The 24,702-nt window shown below is 31.6% G+C and overlaps 1 protein-coding gene and 1 long non-coding RNA gene across 2 annotated transcripts; one reads left to right on the forward strand and one right to left on the reverse strand.

Moving 5' to 3' along the window:
- Positions 1 to 4,748: 4,748 nt before the first annotated feature.
- On the reverse strand, positions 4,749 to 10,179 carry LOC131623148 (uncharacterized). Its single transcript, XR_009290155.1, has 3 exons — positions 9,763 to 10,179; positions 7,602 to 7,822; positions 4,749 to 5,348 (listed from the first exon to the last, which is right to left on the reverse strand). It is a non-coding gene; the product is annotated as an uncharacterized LOC131623148 (long non-coding RNA).
- A 12,903-nt stretch (positions 10,180 to 23,082) lies between these two features.
- LOC131623139 (kunitz-type trypsin inhibitor-like 1 protein) lies at positions 23,083 to 24,079 on the forward strand. The gene has a single exon (XM_058894147.1). The coding sequence runs from the start codon at positions 23,117 to 23,119 to the stop codon at positions 23,810 to 23,812; it is 696 nt and encodes a 231-aa protein (XP_058750130.1). The 5' UTR covers positions 23,083 to 23,116; the 3' UTR covers positions 23,813 to 24,079.
- The last annotated feature ends 623 nt before the right edge of the window (positions 24,080 to 24,702 follow it).

The following is a 24,702-nucleotide window of genomic DNA, read 5'->3' on the forward strand; positions in this document are numbered from 1 at the left end:
TTTGGTATTAATGTGGGAGAGGGGTATATGGAGGCGACTTCGACTTTCTTGACGTGCAAGGTGGGTTCTCTTCCGTTTAAATTTCTTGGTGTGAGAGTTGGTGATAGTCCAAGGAAATTATCTATGTGGAAGGATCTTCTAGCTAAGTTTAGAAAAAGGTTAAATGTGTGGAGAGGGAGGTATCTTAGTATGGCGGGTAGAGTGGAGTTGATTAATTCGGTTCTTAGTGCTATCCCGATTTATTCTTTATCTTTCTACAAGGCGCCTAAGAAGGTTTTGCAAGAAATAAAATCTATCCAAAGCAAGTTTCTTTGGGGCGGAGGTGAGCTTGTCAAACCCATCCATTGGGTTAATTGGGATATGGTTACCAAACCGAGAAAGGAAGGAGGTTTGGGAGTGAAAGATGTGGAGATCATGAATGTTGCTCTTCTTAGTAAGTGGAAGTGGCGGATTCTAACGGAAACGGATACGGTGTGGAATGAGTTGTTAGAAGCTCGGTATGGCAACACGAGGCTTAAAGTGTTGATTGGGGATGTTTCAATCTTGTCTAAAAAGGAGTCTCATTGGTGGAGGGATTTAATAGTATCGGATAATTTTGAGAGGCTTTTATTTGATAATTTCACGAGTGCTATAAAATGTAATATCGGTAATGGAGCATCTACGCCGTTGTGGTATGCGTCTTGGACGGGACGAAAATCTCTTATGGAATCTTTCCCTATTTTATTCTCTCTAGCCGGGAATTTTTCGGACTCTATTCATTTTGCAGGGGACTTTATTGATGGAGGTTGGTGCTGGAAAATATCGAGCTGGTTCGTTGAAGGGAGTTCGGCGGCTGCTGTTGCTGCTGTTATGGAGCAGCAGTATAGGGACAGCAGCAGCGTTCCATTGGTTGCTGTTTCTGTCACTCCGGATGCTGCTAATGAGTCCGGGCAGGCTGCAGCAGGCGAAGCCTCGGGTCTGCATACTGCTTTCAATAGGCAGCTGTCAGCGGGGATTAAAGAATTTCAGGGAGTTCTAAATTTGGTTCCGATTAAAGAGAAATGTGTCGATAGCTTCTCTTGGGCTTTGTCTTCTAATGGGTGCTTTTCGTTTAACTCTTGCTATGAGTTTTTTAAGGTGTCTCTTTCCGGTCCTCCGATGGAAAGATCTAAGGTTTTGGCTTTAAATTATTTATGGAAGTTCAAAGTTCCTCCTAGAATTCTTTGTTTTTGTTGGAGATTTTTATTAAATAGAATCCCGACTAGAGATCAATTGGTGAGAAGGGGAGTCTTGGAGGGAGGAAGTGAAGCGGTTTGTGCCTCATGTTCTAAAGAGGAGGAAACTTTATCTCATCTCTTCTTCTTATGTAATATTACGATCCGAATTTGGAGAAGGGTGTTTATGTGGCTTGATATTTCCGAAGATTTGTCTATTGATGAGTTTGGTGATTTCTTTCATTTCTTCGGGAAGATTCCTTGTTTAAACAAGCGTATGATTGTGGGTACCGTTTGGCTCGCTACGGTTTGGGTGATTTGGTTAAAGCGCAATGTGGTGATCTTTAAGAAGGAAGACTTTAGTTTTACCGAAAGTATGTCGGATATTGTATCACTTTCTTGGAGGTGGTTGTGTGCCTCTCATAGGAGAGTCAATCTTTGTAGTTTTTATTATTGGAACATTCTACCTCTCCTTTGTTTTGAAAGGTAGTTTTCTTTGTTGTATCGGGGCGGAGCATCCCTTTTGCTCCCTTTAATTCCATCACTTATTTAAAAATAATATAGTACTCCATTCCTTTCTCCTTTCTTTATTATAAGTCACTTGGTCAAAAAAATTGTGTATTAAATTATCAATTATTTATATCAATAAATTATTAATATTATTTATTCTTTTTTATACTCTTAAGGAATTATTATTTTTTCCTTTTTCAACGGTTTAAATTCATCTTTTTTATATATTTTTTATTATTATTATTTTTTAATATATGCGAAAAGTTCTAAATAAATGTCCAAAAACGGAGGCAGTTTCGTAACTTAAAATAAATGTTTAATTTATAGCAATATAGTTTTTAAGTTTCTTATAACAAAGACTTTTTGTTAAAAAAAAAAAATCACATGTGTTATTTATTAAGTGGTTGGAATAATACTTAGCCTAATCTATATTCCATTCATTCAACCTAGTTAAGATGCTGAGTCATTGAATTATCGATCGGACTATATGAATTCATCTTTATAAAATTTAAAAATGTGGCTTTTATAAAATGACAATGGTACCTTTAGTATAAAAATGAAATAATTTAATGGACAAACACTTAACCACTTGGATAATGCTTCAATTAATGGTGTAAAGATTAAATTATGGAGATATTTAGAAGCAATATAGGCTACAAAAAAGATTTGTAGAGAAATGGTTTGAGTTTAGCAACTTGGTTGATCATGGAAAAAACAACTTCATGGTGCCATCTTCATAAATTCATATCTCCTAGCTCACAAATGCTATGGAGAAGTTCTTGTACTTTTTGGAAAGCCCTAAATATCCTCTACAACTTTGATGTTTAGTGTTTTCTCAAATTCTTAAAATAGCTTGATAGCAAATGACCTCAAAGTTGGGCACAAAACATGCATTTCTTCTATAATAACAAATACAACTAATAATAAAAAAAGTTAGTATAAATGATGAAAATAATACAAACTAAAAGAATAAAATAAAATCAAGAAGAAAAAATTTTATTTTATTTTTTTTAATAAAAAAGGGGACCAGAAATAATGAAAAACGATAAAAACAGACTCCTAATTAATCGAAAAAAAGAAAATGAATATATTAAAAGAAACTACAGACAAGAAAGATTAATAAAAAAGACTGCAAATGATCAAAATTGAATATTAAAATACACGATTAAATAGACACTGACGATAAAAAGCGACTACGAACTGCACCGAAAAAATAAAGCGAGCACACAAACATTATCTACGTGAAATGTAGATTCACAAAGCAACCAATTAAAGGTCAAAACTTGAAATATTTTTCTTTCTAATTTTCGTACAATGTTGAATCGTTTTTTACCGGTCTACCTGCAGAACCAATTTTTCTGAAGGCTGTAAAATAATTCAAAAAGACGCTTAAGACGCTAAAAATGCATGAAATGCAATGAAAATGCGATTTTCAGTTATTTTTTACTTTAAAAAGATGCAAAGACAAATTTGTAAATGTGATGGAATCTTAGGGTCAAAAATTGGGGTATGACACTTATCAATAAGTTTAATTTTTTTATTTCTCAATAGAATCATACAAATATTTGTTGAATAACATGTCTTCTAAGAAAGTCTTTTGGAGTGTATAACTACTAGTGTTGAGTTCAATCATATTTGCCTCATAATTTTTCACCACTTAAAATGCACAAAAATAAATCAACCAAACTCTGGATGCCATTTTGTTTGGAATAACCAAATAAATTATTTTCTTTAAAGCGTAATATTTTTCTGAAACATGTGCAATTTAAATATGCATCCAAACAAAATCAATTCCAGTTCATAATAATATTAAGAATACAATTAAATAGCAAAGACAACAAATTTTTAACGTTGAAAACTCTCATAAAAATAGAGAATAAAGACCACGTAACATAGTCCAGTAAAATTTTCTATTAAATAAATAATGAGTATATAAAAAAAAACTTTCTTATAACACTAGAGAATGACTACCTTCACTGATAAAGAATAAAAGGTACAAAACATACTCCAAACAACACTTTAGAAAAAAAAGGTGGATATACCAAAATAACTAAGAAATGGTAAAATTGCTCACAGATTATATAGATAAAATTGCTCACAAATTCATAAACCCCCGTGATTAGATGAAATTTTGCTCCATATTTTTAGTCATTTTAGATGTTTTTTTATTTTAATTCTGATTTATTTTGGTGTCAGAGTTTATTTTGGATAAGTACAAATAATTTGAACATATAACGTTATTTATTTATAATGTGTTAAAAAACTAATTTATTTATAATATCAATTATAATAATGTATAGAATATATTATGTATATATCAAATTATTCATAAAGAGGAATTACAACAGTCAATGTTTATTTTATTCATCGCGTGTGAACGCTCAAATGCTTCACCTTCTTATCACGAGTCACAACCACCGTCCTGCTTCTACTCACCATCGACTTCCTACAATTGTCCTCTGCTCACAACAACCTACCTCTTCTCTTCGGTTGTTGCTGAAACGGTAAAGCGGCAAGCAACAAAAGTTTTGGAAGTATTTATCCGGGAATTTATCGTGTCCACAGAGATTAGTGCTATTGAATCGCCGTTTGACGCATTCTTAGTTCTTGAGTTTGGGTTAAATGGGTTTTAAGTAAACTGGAAAAATATAACATATGAACATAAAATAAATTCATTCTTAATAAAGAATAACTTATCTGGTTCGAATCTAAACTACTCCTCACAAACTTAGATATACCACTCCGCCGCACTCAATCTACAATACTCATCAGAATCATCACATATCCCTCACATCAATGTCCATTTCTGCAACACCGACGAGAGTTCAACTATATTGCTCTTTCGACAATGTCTCAACTGATCGAACAACACAGAGACATTAAGCTTAGATATTATGTGGATGTTAACTTCCAATCCTATCTCTAGAATCTAAAGCTAACAAATATCCCCCTAATCAAGATTTGTGATGTCTATTTTTACAACAACACAAATCCAAAGCACTTAAGCTAAAAGATCAAGGAAACACCGATTAAGATTTGTAAAACAAACTTTATACAACTAGTAGAAAGAGTAACAAACATACATAGATTTAGAGTAAACTTACAAACAAACTCAACAAAAGAGAAATACAAAGAGAAGAGGAGGAGAAGAACCAAACATTTCTTGGTTCGACAACACCAATCAATGAGAAATTCGACCTCCGATCATCCATTTGCAAGGTCCAAATGTTAATTCTAAGCCAAATCTACCAAAAATTGAAGGTTGATGAGTTGGGGTTCAAGAATACCCAAAACATAACCTAAAAAAAATGTGTTTTTCCCCTATTTATGCAATTTTGGATCTGGTGTAGCGCGCGTCGCGCGCAGGAGGGTGCTACGCGCGCTGACTGCTGTCTTGAAAAAATCAGCTTTAGTGTTTTGGTCATAACTTGACAACCGTAACTCCGATTTGCGCCCAATTTGAAGCGTTGGAAAGCTTATTCAATTTCCTATCTAACAATGACAAAATATCAACCAAATCGATGATTTACTATTCTTTGATTTTAAGCCTTATTCGTTGACGAGTTGGTTCCGTTGCTCAAAATAGCGCGTTTGAAGCCGTGTCTTCTATACGTTATTGTTCATGCTTTAAATACGCAATAATACCTATAAAAAGACACAAAAACTATCAAACGGTATAAAAGTATATGAAAATACAACTATTCACAAAGTATACGTATTTATACACAAAACGGGAAATTATTCAACGAATATCAACAAAAGTCTCGATAAGTGCCACAAAACATATATATATATATATATATATATATATATATATATATATATATATATATATATAAATATAAGTACATGTTGGCACTTAACAATTGTATTCCTCATTAAGGTTAGATTTTTTTCTGTATCTCTTCTCTAATAGATATTTAGGGATTCTCTTAATCCTAAAACTCTTGCATGCCAAGCCCTCATACAAATCTGACCCCATCTCCCTCATTTTGAATAAAAGCATTACGCCAAAAAAGACATTTAATAGCGCTTTTTTTGATATTTAATAGCACTTTTAAGTGCTATCAAAGCCCCCGCTATTAAAGACTAACTAGTTATGATAGCGCTTTTTAATCGCTATTAAAAGCACAATCTTTAATACCACTTCTTTTAAAACGCTATCGTAGCTTATATTACACTAAGGTACATACATGATTATGGGGCATGATTTAATATCACTTTTCTTAAAAGTGCTATCAAAGACCCGAACATTAATAGCACTTTTTCATAAAAGAGCTATCAAAGATCCGCACTTTAATATCCCTTTTCAAAAAAGCGCTATCATAGGTCGTACTAGATTTTATAAATTATGAAAACGTACTACTTCTTAAAAAATATTTTCTTTTCATGATAAAAATAGAATATATAAAAATAGAATATATATATATATATATATATATATATATATATATATATATATATATATATCATTTAACTTATTCATTATGAAAGAACCAAACAACGAAACACGACTCAAATATCAATAATAATTATGAAAAGTATATATATATATACACCTCAAAATACAACAAAGGTGCATATTCACAAGAAGTGTCATTTAGCAACTGATAAAGAGAGAGAAAATTGAAAAACAACCAACAAAAAATAATGTAGCTGGAACAAATCAAAAAGCAAAGAAATGCCTAAAAGAAGAAAAAAGGAGGCTTAGAACCGACCGATTTCTTGAAACTGGATCCTGTTTTCTGATAAAATCCAATTCAGTATTAGTTAACAAGTTCTTTTTTTGGTTTTACTGATTACCGACTATTTAGGCCTATTCGAACCAAAACCAAATTCAATCCTCATTCTAACCAAATTAACCGGTCGTGCCAGTCCAACTAACCAATTAATTTGATGTAATCACACCTTTTTATTTCTAATATATTCTTATTTTAAGGTTTGTGTATACTAAATATGTTAGGGTTAAATACGTTTTTAGTCCCTATAAATATGCGACCCTGCATTTTTAGTCCCTACAAAATTTTTCTTCAATGAATGGTCCTTAAAAAATTATTATGCACCTAGTTTCAGTCCCTACTGTCAAACCAAGGTGTATTTTAGAATGATTATTTTGCAGACATGTTCATAATGTTTTAAAAAGTTCCTTGAAAAAAAAAAGAAACTCAAAATTTAATTTCTAAGTTGAGATATTCATTACTTTTATCATTATTTTTTAAAATTTGAAAAATTCATATTTAATTCTTCTTGTTTTAAAAAATTCTAAAACTTGGTAAATAAATATTTTACAGTATTCTAAACATATATAAAAAAAATTATTGAAAAATTTAAAAATTAAAGGGTAATTAAACAGTTTTTAAAATTTTAGAAAATAGCAGGGACTGAAATTGCATGCATAAAAATTTTAGAAGGACCATTCATTGAAGAAAAATTTTATAGGGACTAAAAATGCAGGGTCGCATATTTATAGGGACTAAATACATATTTAACCCAATATGTTATGTGGTCTAATCAAGTTTTGAAACATAGTATGGAAGCCTATTCAACATGCCACCACCAAATTATCTAAGAACCGTTTTCAATTAATAGTATTAGACTGAGAATTGTGTATTGGGAGAAACCCAATAAGATTAATAAGAGTCATGTGATGCCAATGCAATAAGAAGACTTGAAATAATAGAGTTTGCACAAATGTATATTCTGAATTTTGAACTTGACTTGAAAGCAGAAATAACAATGTATATTAAATCTTACAGAGAGACATGAATAAGCAACACGTCAAGCAATAACTTTCTAAAATAAAAAATTCAAAATTGATTACAGAAAATAAATTTGTATCAAGTAATAAAACAAATAGACTTTATAATAAGATATGTATGATGATTAATACAGCATTACCTTATTTCACTTTACTCTCTTCTTGTATTTCACTGAACTCCATTTTCTTTTGATAATCTAAGACAAGATTTTTAGCAGAAAAAGATGCAACACATCAAGCTGCAACTTCCTGACAAAGATCTCTAAGTAATCTATATAGTATCTCCATTTGTGTAATAAAATATCATATAAGAAACTTGAATTGGAGCAGGTTTCAAAGAAAACATCTCATTTCTGGCAGCCTGTAAAAGACAAATGCAGCATGTACTAAAAAACAACAAAACAACAAAAAGAAGATAGAAAGTATATATATATATATATATATATATATATATATATATATATATATATATATATATATATATATATATATATATATATATATATAATTCACAAGGGAACAATCGTCCATCGTGGATTCATTCCCAGCAATTGTTACTCAATTGTCAGAGAGTTAGTGATAACAAGGAAGCATAATCCAATGCAAGTAATCACATCACAACTCAAAATAAGATCGAAGTGCAAAGAAATAATATCCGAACAAGTATCGGAACATAGAAATGAAAAACAGAGCAGCACCGCGTCAATACAAGCAACGACTCAAAATCTCATTACGTCGAAAGCAACTAAATCCATCACAAACGTCTTGCAAATGCTCAAATATGAACATGTAAGCATCGAACGGTAATTAAAAGCAAATGTACATATATTTGGAACATCCGGGCCGGGCAGCACGGTATGCATACATGAAATGACTCGGAAAATCAAATTAAAATCGATCCAACTCGATAGAAATTGTTTCGCAATCAACATTAAAGTACCAACATGCGTTAGATAAGAATTGAATCAATATATACATGTTACTAGAAAGTCCAGGCAGCGCTACATCACAAGAGCTTCTAAGACGAGAAATAGTCGTAAGCATGTGTTTGATAAGATCTGCATGGGAGGCAGTGCTACTAAAAAGCCCGTCTTTAGAGCAAGTGAAGTTATTTCTGGTGTAACATAAATCTTCAGAGTGAAACTACAACTTCCTCAAGAGCTTATATCAAGTTTAAAACACATTACATTACAAATATTGAATTTGTTAATAGATATGTGTAGATATATATAACTAAACAAGAAAAGGCCTTACTCCACTATGAAATCTTAGTGAATCATAAGATGGAAGATTCAAAATGTGACAAGACATCTCTAAATCTAAATTAGTAAGCATCAAGAGGACTCACAACCATAAAACTCCACGTCAAAGTCTGTCTATCGACATCTTTTGTTTTTACGAATCTGGTCATCATGTTGGGAAGGTATAAATAAAGTGTGGTGCAATTTAAAAGATTGACAAACTAGGGTGATTAAATACCTTTAACTAAGTTAATAAAATAGCAAAAAATTTATAAAACTTGCATTTCATATTTTTGTTTATTCCAAGATATCATTAAACTTCTTTAAAAACACATAAGAACCTTTTATCCTCAAATAAAGGCAGACTCGTGAATTTATTATGTTGACAAGTTCACTAAATATGAAGTCAATATATACTTAAAATATTTTCATTTCAATCAGAGTATATTAATCATTGTTGAGGTATGTGTTTGGAAAGTGAGGAAATAACAGTGGCTATGCGGCTTTCACCAAAAAGCTACACATTGAATAACTGAGCCACCACTCCAACATACTAAGTGCATGATTATATTTATGGTAAATTTTATACAATAAAGTTCAATAGAGTCAATGGCATTACTGTCAATGGAAAGTGTCGGTGTCCTACCATAGTTTTTACAAAAATTATATTTTTTAATTTCTATAAATCATTGTTCTAATGTGATTTTAACAAACTCATATTCAATTTAAATAAGCACTCAATTTTTTGGAAGTATTCTATGGCTGAACAATGTGTAAAAGTATATATGAAACTAAGATGAGAGACAATCCCCAAAATACCTCCTCTAACCGACAGTACCACCACAAAACTCACCCACACTAATGATTTACCTCAACAATTTCATAACATACATCGATACATTTCGAGCATGCCAACTCTTTCGTTATATGGTTTAACTCAATTTCCAGAGTTAGGAATCAGAGTACCAAATTTTACATATCAGAAAACCCTAATTAGAGAAAAATTGAAACTTTCATAAACTAAATTCTAATGGGAAGTGAGAGGGGTTGAAAGACTTACCGATTCAAGAAAGTATCAACACCAGTGATTCTCGGAATTGTGATGTTGGAGTAGTTGAGATTAGGAGTATTATGTGTATCGACTCTCGCAGAGGTAGACTTGTGACGAGGATTTCACAAAGTAGGTGATGGTTCTAATAGATAAGGATTTCGCAGAGATTAAGAGGGTTTTGTTAATCGACGTTGTAATAGAAAAACCTTCAATTTGGGGAGAACTTTCGATTTGGGAGAAAAATAGAATATGGTTCAATGAAAGTGAGGGTGAAGATGCGATTTTTTGATTTCGATGAGGGTTACGGTGGGGGACTTTGAAATTCCATGGCGGTGAGGATGACTTCTACAATTGGTGAAGATGAGTTCTAGAGTTTTGAGTTCTCGAGGGTGAGAGAGGGATATCGTGTTTTATCAGACTTGTTTTTCTTTTTACTTTTTAAGTTTGTGAAATAAAAATTGGGCGTGTTTTTTTAAAGTTTGGAAGGACGTGAAATAAAAAAATTATTATATTTTTCTATGTTATAAATGCTATAATAGCACTTCTTAAAAAGTGCTATCATACAGGATGACAAATAATATCATTTTTCCATAAAGCGCTATTAATTATTATTTTTATATTTGGTGAATATTTTGTAATAGCGGTTTAAGAAAAAGTGCTATTATAGGGATGTATCTATAATAGCGCCCATGACAAAAGCGCTATCATAAGTCCATGTGTTGAATATTTAATAGCACTTTATTAAAAAATGCTATTAAATTAGTGCTATTATAGCTTGAAATTGTAGTAGTGATAGAATAGTAAGAGGGTTTGATTGTAATGAGAAATATATTTGGGGTTTGATTTAAGAATTTAGTGTTTAATTGTTAAGTGTAAATAGTGTTCAGGTTAATTTTGATTTGAGTTCCATTGGTAAGTAATACACTAAAAGATAAGGAGTATTTAATTTCATTTGATTTTAATTTAGTATTTATTTAATTTCGTTAAGAAATTGGTGTATTTAATTTCGTATTTATTTAATTTCGTTAAGAAGTTGGTGTATTTATTTAATAGTTTTTTACAACCATGTAATATACCCTGTATTCTCTGGTAGATTTTAAAATTTTGTTTCTCATATTATATGAATATGTAAGAATTGCTATAAACTTCTTGAACATGTTGGATTGGAAATGGACCTTCATAATATTAGTATGCATTGGTCTCTTGTTTGGAGAATTACTTTAGTGTACTTGTAATGTGTAATATTGAGAATTGGTTTTGTTTCTGCATACTGCATTAATGTCTGTTAATGATAGGACAACGTACTATCATAAAGGGAATTAGACATTGGGCTTGTAATTAAACAAATACTAGAAGACTAGCTAAACTCTATTATTAAACAAATACTTCACATGTCCAATTCTTCACATGTCCACTTTTATTAAACAAATACTAGAAGACTAGCTAAACTCTATTCAAGTTCACAATAATTGAGACATATACCGGTAGCAGTAATAATAAACCTTTATGACTTATGTACTTTACTGATCTCCCCCAACAACACCCATTCAATACTAGTTGACTCAATTTTTCTCATTGATCAACAAAACCTTTGTTGGGCACGAAGGTAGAAAAAAAATTAAAATAACCAGGTTTAATAAAAAAATTATAGAAAAAACCAAGTTTTTGGGGTATTTACCAAAATGTCTAGGTTTGGGACAGACTGGAAGTGAATGCGCTAAATGAAATGGCGCCAAATAATTTATACTTAATTATAGATTTTGCTTCTCAATTTATACTTTAACTAAAATAAATACAATTTTCTCTTAATATAACAATGGTGTGTCTCAGCGATGATATTTTTATAACATTTGATAAGTATTTTTTTTATTTATTAAAAAAACAGGGTTTGAAACCACCCCTGTATATTCGGTAGGATACCAGCGGTCACCTGACACTCCCGCATATATATTATGGCAATCGTATAAGCGGGAGTTTTCATAAATCCCGCAAAACAATTTGCTGAGGTCGAAAACCCCGCAAAATGGTTTAAAAACCCTCATAACTTTAGCATGTTTTTTGTAATGTCTTCATATTTTAATGTTTCATTAATATTTGAAGGTTCTATTTTAGCTACAAATATCATGTTCAAGCAAGAATCCTTGAGATTGAACCTTTTATATGCTCTTTTGCTAATGTCACCAATGATGCTCTCAATAGGGTGATCACGATGAATTATTCATTCTTGTGGAAGATCACTTTGGTTCTGCTCTTGTTGAGTAATTTGATCTTTGTGTCCCGATTGCTCAACATGATCTTCTTTAATATCGTCTTCACTCGCTACTTCTATTATATCAACATTATCACAAACAACTTTATCCTCCTTGGAGGGGTTAGAATCATAAAAAAACAAGCATAGATTCTTCTATAACTAATGTTCTTTTACTATATATTCTATAAGCCTTACTTGTAAGAGAGTAACCAAGAAAGATATCTTCACCGAATTTATCATCGAACTTATTAAGATTGTCTTTGTAGTTGTTGAGAACAAAGCATTTACATTCAAAACTCTGAAGGTTTGAGATGGTTGGTTTCCTTCCTTTAAAGAGTTCATGTGGAGTCTTTTTTATGATTGATCCACTACTAGAAAAAGCACCTAACATAACAAGATATTTCCATGGCTATTAAACCAAACGAGATAATAGCTCTTAGTTAGGTGCTTGCTTTTTTCTTTCTTTTAGTAAAAGACTTTTCACTATGGTCCATTAGAATTACCGTAGTGATATGTTAAGGGTTACAAACTTTGAATCTTAGCACTAGCAGTTTTCCTTTTTTTTGTTTGTTTATGATTGGGCATATAACTTATATATATATATATATATATATATATATATATATATATATATATATATATATATATTTCACCATGGTCAAAAATAGAAATTGTTGTGAAATATACTTATATATTATCATAATCATTTTTAACAACCAAGGTGAAAAGTGTATGTAGTTGATAATTTTGTTTTTGTTGATATATGTTGTATGTTGTTTAAGGTATGTTGTGGTTGATAAAAGTTGTATGTTGATGGTAATAAAATTTGTATGTTGTATGTTGTCTAAGGTATGTTGTTGATGATTTATTTATTTTTTGTATATGTTTTTTGTTGTTGTTGACAAAATTTTATGTTATTGGTAATAAAAGTTGTAAGTTATATGTTGCTTAAGTTTTGTTGTTTATGATTTTGTTTTTATTTATATATGTTGTATGTTGTTTAAGGTATGTTGTTGTTTATAAAAGTTGTATGTTGTTGATGACTTTGTTTTGGTTGATATATGTTCTATGTTGTTGTAAAGGTATGTTATTATTGATAAAAGTTGTTTGTTGTTGGTAATAAAAATTGTATATTATATGTTGTTTAAGATATGTTGTTGATGATTTTGTTTTTGTTAATAAAAGTTTTATGTTGTATTTTGTATGTTGTTTAAGGTTTGTTATTGATGTATGTTGTTGTCAAGGTTTGTTTAATGATATGCCTTTTTAATTACAGCTTCATTTCGTTTAGTCAACATGTCATAGAAGATGAGTTTATTATATCGTATATGGTTTGAATGTATTCCCAACCCCTTATCAAATATATAACCTTTTGAATTAAATTAGAAAATCATAACATGAGATATTAAGTTATATTATAAAACAAATTATACTTATAAATATTATACAAGATACTTGTAGCCCATTATCCTCATTTCACTCTTTAACGGTTAGAACTTGGTTTAATGCTTCTAGTTCTTCAATTACCCCTTCCTTCACCTCTAATTTTGTTTTTAAAGTAAATAATATTTTTCAAAATAACATACAAGTAAAGGAATGGATAGTTGAATAACTAGAAGCACTGAAACAAGATCTAATCATTAAGGAGTGAAATGTGGATTATGGACTGCAAAAAGCTTTTACAACATTGATTAGTGTAAGTTGTTATTCTAATATAACTTCATATTTCATATTATAATTTTCTAAATCACATTGAAAGGTTATATGTTAAGTAAGCAATTGGTGAAACAAGCATTCCACATAAGTTATAATAAATTCAAGTAAACATATCACCACAGTTGTAATCAAGGACAATGGTGGTATGTTATGCGCTATGTCTTTTATTGCGGTTGAATTCTATAGAACCAGGGTGAAATATGTTGAAATCTGCAAAAAATAATGCAGGCGCTTTGAATCGAACACCTAACCTTGACTTTTTAATACAGTTGTTTTAAACAATTATAGTGGCATGTTATGCGCTAGTGTCTTTTTACGACGGCTAGTAGCACGTGGATGTAAAGAAGGTGCATACAACCACACAATACCTTACCATAGAAAATCTTCCATAGTAGAATCTTTCTTCCAATCATGGTAAGATATATATTCAGTAGTAGTGGTCTTATTATAACTCAATTGCTTACATAATAATTCGTGCTTACTGCGTTTGCCTAAAAATATTTTGGTCGAATTGAATCGCTAAACATTTTTCATTCAAGTTAGACTAAGTACCGATTATTTCTTTCGACTACACCATTTTGTTTAGGATTACTTGATGCTGAAAAATTATCCAAAATGCCATGTTCGTCACAAAATTCTTCGAAAGATGCATTTTGAAATTCTCATAGTCACTTCTAACTGATACAATATTCATGGACTTCTCCTTTTACACTTGATCTACGTATCTCTTGAAAGCTTTGAATGCGTTACTTTTCTACATCCAAAATCATTTCCAAGAATATCTAGAAAAATCATCAACAATAACTAAAGCATAAATATTATCGCCAAAGCTTCTAGTCCTTGAAGGACTAAACAAGTTAATATGAATTAATTGGATATGCCTTATAATATACACCATATTCTTTTGTTTTCTTTCCTTTTTGACATGCATCACACAACCTATATTTGATGAGTTTCATCTTAGGTAATCCAATAACAAGACCATGTCTAAATAGTTTATTCAGATGTTCCATATGAATATGTGCCAAAGCTGTGCATCATTATTACTTACTACTAGCCACTTGATTTTTAAAGATAAGTTGTCTAATGATACCATGAAGATGTTGTTGATCATTTTTCTAATAAGCTTTACTTCATGAGTGACTTCATCTTTTATAATAATTTCAACGTAGAGAACATAATTAATTGTTGTAAATGAGATTATACTTTGAGCCTTCAACATAGAGAACATCATCAATTATTGTAAAAGAGTGAGTTCCAACTTTGCCATTACCAAGAATACATCCTTTGTTGTTGTATCCATATGTGACATATCCTTTTGACTTTAGGGTAATAGATGAAAATATTATCTTGTCTCTGGTCATGTGCTTGAAGAATTCGTATTGGTATAGGTCTTCAAGCATATACTTACCAAACAAATTAAACTTTGTTAGATACCTGTTGCACCTCAAAATTTGCCCTCCTAATTTCACAATTAACTAACTTATGTTCCTCACTTCATATGCATTTTCATTAGGTCATCATATCATCATGCATCATTAATCAATAAATTCGACTTGGGATCAAAGATCTTGGAATTTGGGGTTTCTACTTCACTCAAGTTAAATTCATCTGAGACTATCTATGAGCATGGATCAAGGGGATTAGAATTTAACTTATGATCACTGTAGATTTCTTTCTCATCATCGTGCAAAGCTATTCTACGCCAAAGGGGTTTCACTTGAGCTTTCTTCATTGGTCAAAAAGAGTTTGCTTAAGTTGCTGGAATCACAATACAATTAGGGTGTCGCTCATTGATTCCTATAAATTCCTCTAATTAGCTATGTTGCAAATTACCTCTTTGGTTCTCATGCAAGGCTTTGATATGAACATGGTAATTGGCATCTTATCTTATGGTACTCATGCAATCTTATCTTATGGTGCTCATGCAAGTTACAAGAATTGGAAGATTAGGATTTCCAAGCAAGTGGGTTCAAACTTCATTCAAGGTTCATTCAAAAGTTTCAAATGCAAAACAAAATAAAAATCATTATGTGATCCATTACCAACCGTTACATCAATTTCATTCCAAAAAGACCTTTTTGTTACAAAATAAATTCCATTACAAATTCAAATGTCCATACAGGAACCAAAATCTCATTACAAATCAGGAGCATATACACAATCAGTTCCAGTCAAAACTAAAATCAAGCACTAGTCAGTTCCAGTCAGAACCAAAATCAAGCACAAGTCAATTCCAATCAGAATTAATAAAGATTCATCAAACTCCAATCATGGTAACCCTGCATCATGTCAACACAGTCTGTCGTCATTCATGAGCTTATTTTAAGCCAAGTGCCTAAACATACGTACATGCTAATCTTAAGGTTTCATACACCTACCAATCAAAACAGGTTTAGAATATCATCATCACATCATGAATAAATTGTTCTGTCAAAAGGAAAAAAATAACAAAAGTTCAATTTGGTTTCAAGAAAGGAATGCACATAGTTATATCAAAAACAACATATAGTTCAGCAGTAATTCCAACTCCTAACCTATTACTAACTTTCCATAACTACTAACAGAAACTAATCACTAACTGAATTTCAAAATATAACAGAAATAACCAATTCTAACTGCCATGTAACTAACAATAACAAACTTCTAACCGCCCAATCTTCATCCTCCAATCTCATAACCTCCTCCCTCAATCTAAAGGCTCACATCTCTTTTCCTCTAACTGATTTTGTCCATCTCATCAACTATTTAAACAGACTTCCCTCCCATTCAGAAGCTCTACACGCCTCATTTCACCACTTTCAATCATCTTCTTCACCTCTCTCTCTATCAAATTATCTCTTCACTCTCATCATTCTCATTCATCTCTTCCATCCTCACATTCATCCCTAACCTCACCACATGCTCATAACCAAAGCTCCATTGAAGCTTCTCATTGAAATTCAATGGAGAAGAGCTGAAGTCCATCCTAGATATCCTACCTTCATCTCAATTTCTCTCATTTAATCTCCAGTGACTCAATCTTTCAACCTCCCTCGGTTCAACTCTCAATAATCGCCCTGAGTCCCTATTACACGCATCATCAACAACGTATTGACTTCAATTGAAGGACATCACCAACACAGAAAATCAAAAATAATATAGAAGGAGAAAAAAAGTGTCGAATATACAAAAAGAGATGTCAGTATTTTGCAATAACGAATCCAGTTGTGCAGATAAAGACTCGAATGATTACCACAGGTTTAGATTTGCTGGTGTTGGTATCTTCACTAGATTTCTTGTCTTTAGACGAAGTTGTAGGCTTTCGCGCATTAGTTACTTTGTCTTTAATGGTTTTCCTTCGATCAATAGCTGAAATCAAATAGGAAAAAAAAACAAACAAGTTAGTATAATAAACCCTAGAGAGGAAAAAAGACTTGCGAAATCAAAATATTCTCCCGTTCCACACCTTCAGATATCGGAGTTAGAACACGAACGTGTTCAAGGCCAATGTGAAGATGTCCTTGGAAACTGTCCAGGGTATGCTTAGTCGGAACCACTCATTCGACGTGTTGTTTGGATTATTCACGAAGGATATTTGTGATATCCCCATAGACGAACCAGTCTGGGAATGGAAGACTTAAAGCCACACCAAAGTCAGCACTGGGCAGTCGAGGGAATTTTGGAGGATACATATTAAAAGTCGTTTCATAACGTTGTTGAAGGTGAACGTATGAAGGCAATTTTAGACTCTCCAATTTTTTAGAAAACTTTTCGTGTAATGTAAAAGCTACCTCGCGAATGGTTCGACTAAGGTCATATGGCCTATAAGCAGTTTTGAAGAATATCTGGAACGCTTGAATTTTCTTGATATGCGTCGTAGTACCTTTCTTGAAGCACTCCTGCGTAGAAGTGAAAGATGTAGTTAGTTCTTTCGAGAGAGTAGGAACATCAATGATCTCTTTGTTGTAATAACTCGACCACCATGTAGAGAACTCTTGGGTACAGTAGAAGGAGGATCTGAAGGAGATGGTTGTAAGAGAGGTGTCCCAATGTATCTAGCAGTCCAGGATTTGAAGCTTTCTTCGGTCGAAAACATAGAGTGAAGGCACAAATGGCTCTTCTTCTCATACATAGGTTTTGGCTTAATTTGAATAAGGCCAAACTGTCTCGAAACTAAATTAGGTTGATAGCTTAGGAGACCATAACGTCTCTTCGAAGTTCTCAGTCTATGAGATAACATCTTAGGGGTCAAGAATGCCTCCCAAATAGCTATGGGTTCAGCTTGCGGATCTGGCAGAGGAGCAGGGAACTCTTGAGTACACCATTATGGGCCTATCTTCTTTTGAGCAAAAGGAGCCACCGAAGGGCTAAAATGACAATGTTTGGCGAACATCATCATATAAGCTCAAAAGGCTTCGGGAAGTTGTCCTCTTTCATCCTGAGGGGTCAAGTACACCAGTCTTGTTCCTTCGAATATTCTGTTCTTGCTAGCATCATCATTTTTGTTAACCAGCCCTTTCTTTGGTAAAGCAGATTCGAAGGTGGCATTTGACCACATTTGCAGTAGCCAAAAGGGTCCAGCGAATAATAGAGAGGTTCCAGCTTCGTAAGCTTTCAAGAGGTCTGCAGATTCGCCAAGACACTCATAGAGATACCCAAGAATCTTCTGGCTTAGGTCAAGTTTCCTACCATAATTGAGTTGATTCACCTTGGCTAGGAATCTTTTCGCCACTTGTAGCGATCTTGAACAAAAGACGCATGTGTTCCTCATCGGAGACATCAGTGCTATCCTTGTTATGGTGTTTCGTAGTGAAGAGGGTGTAGGTGGCCTTACTTTCTCCAAAATTAATGGTATCTACATTCATATAGTTGGGGTCGAATTAATCTTTTCTAATCGGACGAAGCCTAATAATAGCAGCCATATCGAAAAGTATGGGTGGAAGGTATTGTGAGACGCGTCCTAGAAATACAAGGACGCTACTAACATTGGTTAATTGTACTCATGTCCAGTCTTTGACAGTTGGATTAAATCATAAATCCCTAAGTATTTCCAGAATTGAGATTTTCTTGGCTCAACTTTCTCTAGCCAAGCATAATAAGGTTCATGATCTTTCGCTAAAGGGATAGATCTAAACACCTTAAGGGTGTTTGTCATATACTCTAGTCGAATTGTTTCTTGGGCTACCAAAGCTTCCATCAAAGACGTAGCTTGGTTTTGTCGAATTTCTACGGCTTCAATTAAAATGGGTTTTCCCTTACCATCAACTTTGTTTTTGCTAACAAGGGGTCTAGACCTATGATAATTGGGAAATAATTCATAATGCATATTCACATTAGGGTCAAGGAGTGGACTCATAAATGCGTGTGTTTCACCAGATATTTCAAGAGGCATCAATACCTGAGAAGCATAGATTCTGCGTTTCTCTTCAAGATAGGGAGATTCTGGTACGTATTCCTGATTTCCCACTTGCAGTGGCTTTGAGATCTTCACGATTGGTTGAGAAGCATCTTCAAGTTGTGTTTGTTTGAGTTTTTGGTTACCGGGAGCCATTGAAGTTGAGTTTTTGTTGAAGAGAATGTAAAATCTTTGAACGGATTTGTGAAAGAGAAGATGTTATAGAACTTTTTATGGAGAAAGCAAGAAGAAAGGTTTTGAAAGTGACAAGGATCACTATTTATAGGGACGGAAGTTATTCTCTTACAATTCTGAAATTTTATGGTTTAAAGTTAGTGGGAAACGCGTTTGACACTGATTGTTTGTCCAAGCGGTTGTATAGGTTTTAGCCTCACTCCTACTTATTAGGAGTAATGATTACCTTGATAGCGCATGTCTTGATGAGACGTTTGGAAAGAAACGTCATAATTATAATGACGCCATTAAGTTTTGGAAGATCAAAAGGTTAAAGCAGTCGAAATTTGTAGTGGCAAGAAATTTCTATTTCTACATTTCATTCGAAATAGACATTTATCAGGGGCAATTTGTTAGCTGGAGATTTCGACGATCAAAATAAAGTTGTTAGACTGTATGTTTTGAAGAGAAAATAAGAGAGAATCATGCAAAGATATTTCTTAGAGTTCCTTCGAGTAAGAGCTTTTTCTTTGTGTTGAGCTGAAGCTTCTATTGGAAAGTCTTCGAAATGTTTAAGGCAAGGATTGAAGATATTTGCAAAATATTTTAAAGGTTATACGCATTTTAATAAGTTACGTGGATCGTGTTTTGAAATTTTCGAGCGGGAGTATTTGAATTTCGAAGTAATTTGTTTAGCCAAAGAGACACGTGGAAGCAACGTGGAATTTCGTTAGAAAAAGACTGTTAGGGTCGAATTAGTATAAATATGAGTCTTTTAATGTTAAAAGGGGTGTTCATTTTGTACAAAGTTACTCAAAATTCTCAAGTACCAAGTGTGAGAGAAAGAGTTTGTTGAGAATGTACGTGTACCACCATTGTCATTCTAATATTGTTTTCGTTTTATTAGTGCAAGTCATTGACGTACTTTTCGTCAAGTTATGTCTTTTATATTTACAGTCGAAATCCTCTAAGTCTTTCTTTAAATTTTATTGTTACATACTCCATTATCTTCATATCAATTGTAAATTCGAATACATTTTTAGAATAGAGTCAAGAAGATGAATTTAATCACAAAGGCAGAATCACTTAGGCACATGTCCTAGGATCAATCAAATCGATCATGTGATTTACCAAAAATATACATAAAAATTTAGAAGACTAGCGGTTGTTTAACGTAAATCATTGTAAACAATGAGACACTTTTAAGAATGAAGAAGAATGGTTTAAAAATACTAATACACAAAAAGGGCAATAAATCATGTACGGCTACTACCAATATAGTGTACAAAGAGGTATTCTAAGTAAGGTAAACAGCTTTTTCTTTTACTTTGATTCTTCATTACTAAGACCATGTGCAATGGGTGTGTTTAGTTGAACTCAACATGCAAAATCTCTTCCAATGGGTGTTTAGAGTAGTGTTGAGTGTGAGGTGGAAGAGAGAGGTGTTGAGAAAACTCAACACAATTGAGGCTGACGCAGGGGGGCATGTGGCTGTTTGTGATTGGCTGGCCAGATTTTTATCCATTTAATACTTTGAACTCAATTATTTCGTTGCAAATTTTTTTTTTATTTTTTATTTTACCAAAATTCATGATTTTTTTTCTCTATAAATAGAGACTTGGTTCATTTGATTTGGACACAGAAAAAAAAACCAAGTTTTTCACTTGTGTGTTGTATTTTAATTTAATTTAATATGATTTGTATCGTATCCAATTATTTAAATAAATTTTGTTTTTATTACAAAAAATTAAAAAATAAATTGTTAAGTATTTATTATTTTAATTTAATTTTAATCGATAATTGTAATTTTATGTAATTATAAAAATAAAAATAAAATTTAAATAAGAATATCAAAATAAAAAGTGGTGGGGTAGGGTGTTGAGTGAAAAACCATTGGAAAAGGTAAAAGTTGAATGAGTGTTGAGTTATTAGGTGGAAGAGAGAGAAAATGATGTGAAGTGTTGGAAGTTGAAAAAGTGGGTGTTGAGTGTTGAAACCATTGTAAATGGTCTAATATTAATCTTGACTGTTTCTTTTTTGTTGTTTTTATGAACATTTAGTTAAGATAAATAGTTATACATTTTTAATTGATGAATAAATGTAAATGTTTTTTATTTCAAAATGTTTGATTTTGACATATCATAGTAATTCAAATGTAAGCCTTTGATAATTGGTATGTTTCATAATTGGTAAGATTTTACACTTTACTTTGTAGATTGTGTAATATGATCCTTGGTTAATTTATATGTATCTTTGAAATTAAAACTTTAGATTATATATTTTGCATTTTGAAAATTGGATTAACTCTGACGTATTTCTTCATGCAATTGTAGGATGAAAAAAAAATGGTTAGCATATTGCCAGAACGGTTAACTACAGGGTTGGAGCTACAAAATAAATTAGTTGACAACTTTTATTTTGTGCATTGTAACAATGTTTTATTTTGACATTTTGAAGGTAAGAAATCATAAATTTAGAACATAACAAAAGGAACATTTTCGCTTTTGATGAGTTTAGCCATATTTTCATTTTGTTTGAAAGTAATGATTGGATCAATGGATAATGGTATGCATTTAGTTCGTCTATGTTTGAAATTTTGTGAAAATTTAATGGACTGTAAAACATTTTTCTTAAGTGATAAATTATATATCGCGGCATGTAGATGGGAATTTCGACAGAGATGCGATAGTACTGCAATCTTACTAGTTTTATAGTAATATGTAAAATAAAATTAATATGTAAATTTAATTTTATAGTTATTAATTTTACTGATGCATACTAATATGTAATATTTTGTCCAGATGTTTTGGATCATGTTAAATTGTACGATTGGCATTTCTTATGAGAAACTCTAACTCCATTGTTTAGGTCTCTTATGCACTACGTGCATTGTAAAAAAATTCCGTTGTTTCTGTATATGTACATTCGAAAATATGATTTTTTTAAAAATTGGTTTTTTTTAGGTATATCTACGGAAGCATAAAAAACATAATATACATTGGGAAAATTCAAATTATTTTAGTTCACTATATCTTCTGGAGATGTATATGAAATTTGTTAAAAACAGAGTGTTCTGTATATGTACCTACGGAACATTCTGTTATGTTTTGATGTTCCATTTTTTAAAATCCTAAACCCTAAGACATTAGAAAATAGTACACCAAAATAATACATCGTATACATCGCATAAATAAATTGCACTATAATTTGATGTTCCATTTTTTTAAATCCTAAACCCTAACCTCTAAGACAATGGAAAATAGTACACCAAAAGAATACATTTGTATAAATTGAATTATAATTTGATATTCCATTTTTGTTAAAAAAATTTAAATTTAGAATATTTCGTAAATATATCTATGGAACACTCTGTTTTTAACACATTTCATTGATGCATCTCCGAAAAATTTACTAAACTGAAATGATTTGCATTTTCTCAACGTTTCCTATATTTTTAACGCTTCATAGATGGACCTAAGACTAAACTAAATTTTAAAAAAAAGGTATTTCTATATGTATCTACTTTCACTATGCGTCTGAGAATGTAACGAGATATTCACTCATGCCTTTTAGTAATAAAATTTTGCTTTTTGGCGTTTAAAAAAAATTACTAATTCAGAATTGTATAGGAGTAATTGAAGTATGAATTGTAACCAAAAAAAATAAAAAAAAAATATTTGAAGTATGAATTATGAAAAGTTGCATGCGTAACACGAGGATAGCTATCAGCCACGAATCTAAGCTACCGATATCTGCCACGAATCTAAGCTACCGATATCTTGAATACTCTATATAACTAATCCAGCAGAGGCAACTAAAGTACCAAAACACATATACAAGAAACCATGAATCACGTTTTATCTCTCATCCTTTCCTTCCTCCTCTTCACTTTCATCGCAAACATTCCATCAAACAACGCTGCTCCTGCTTTTACTCCTTCACAAGTATTGGACACTGATGGTAACCCCATTACCCATGATGAAGAATACTTCATTTTTCCAGCAAATGGTAACCCTAATAGTGGAGGACTAAACCTAAGCCCTCTTTCAGAGTGTCCACTAACTGTAGCACAGTACGGTTTTGAAGTAGGGATACCAGTTAAGTTCACCATACCAGAAAGCACCAATGATAACATCTTAACAGCCACTAATCTTGAGATTGAGTTCGTCGAGAAACCTGACTGCGCTAAATCATCGAAATGGTTACTGTTTGTTGATAATTCTACTAAACAGAAACGTGTTGGTATTGGTGGTCCTGAAAACTATAACGGCGTTGAAACATTCGCTGGCAAGTTTTTGATAATGAAATATCGAGATGAAAGTTCTTATACTCTTGGATTTTGTTTCGATATTGGTGGTGAGTGTGGTCCTCTTGGACTGAATAAGTTCAATTCTGAAAAAGGTGTATCACCTTTGGTTTTGAGGTTTATCGATGATTTTCCTGTGGAATTCCTTAAGATTGGTTCTCTTTATCCTGATGCGGGTGATAAAAATGGTTCTCTTAATTCTGTTGCTGGTGATAAAATTGGTAATATGCGTTAGGTTTAGTTATGTTCTAATGAATAAGTGAAGTGATTTGTATTAGTTTTTTAATTAATACATAATTGCACCTTTGCTTTGTTTGCTTTGTTTGCTTTGTTGTAGTTGAACATGGATTCAACTTTATTGTCTTTTCTTTGTTCTTGATGTTGCTTAAATTTGGGAGCCCCGTTCATCAAGCAAAATACATACATAATATAGGACTCCCTCTTGAAAAAAAATATTTGTATCAAGTTATAATATCAAGAAATTATTAATATTATTTTTCTATTATACTTTTAAATATTTTTTTTCCATCTCATCAGTTATTTAAATTTACATTTTTCATATTATTAATGATTTATTTAATTTTTTTTTATGAAATTGATTATATTTTTTAAGACGTGTGAAAAATTCAACACAACTTATAATAAAAAATTCTATGAAGCTTAAAAGAACTCATAATAAGATTTCACAACTTAAACTTACATATTAATATTTCATTTATATTAAATTTTGTTTTTATTTAAAATATAACAAATTATAATAATTTTAATTAATATTAAAATAAAGAAATTTTATAAGTAAATGAATAAGAAATCATTGTTTTCTTCCAACCTGGCAAGCCAACTAAAATTTGCAGATGGGAGTGGCTTACCAAGCAACTATACTTTTTTCACATGTTAATAAACCTAAAAATATAAAATTTGTAAAGGAAAAAACCAAAAAGCACATTTAATATAAATTTTTAATAAAAACATTTTATAATTTTTAAGATAAGGTTTCTACATAAATTTTCAAATAACTAAAATTAGCATTTCTATTCTTAAATAATGACAAAATGATTCTTATTATTTTAATATATTTAATTTGCATTTTCGAATAATTTTTGATTTGACATAATGATTATTAAT

This window comes from Vicia villosa, unplaced genomic scaffold, assembly GCF_029867415.1.
Source record: "Vicia villosa cultivar HV-30 ecotype Madison, WI unplaced genomic scaffold, Vvil1.0 ctg.000053F_1_1_2_unsc, whole genome shotgun sequence".
NCBI lineage: Eukaryota > Viridiplantae > Streptophyta > Magnoliopsida > Fabales > Fabaceae > Vicia > Vicia villosa.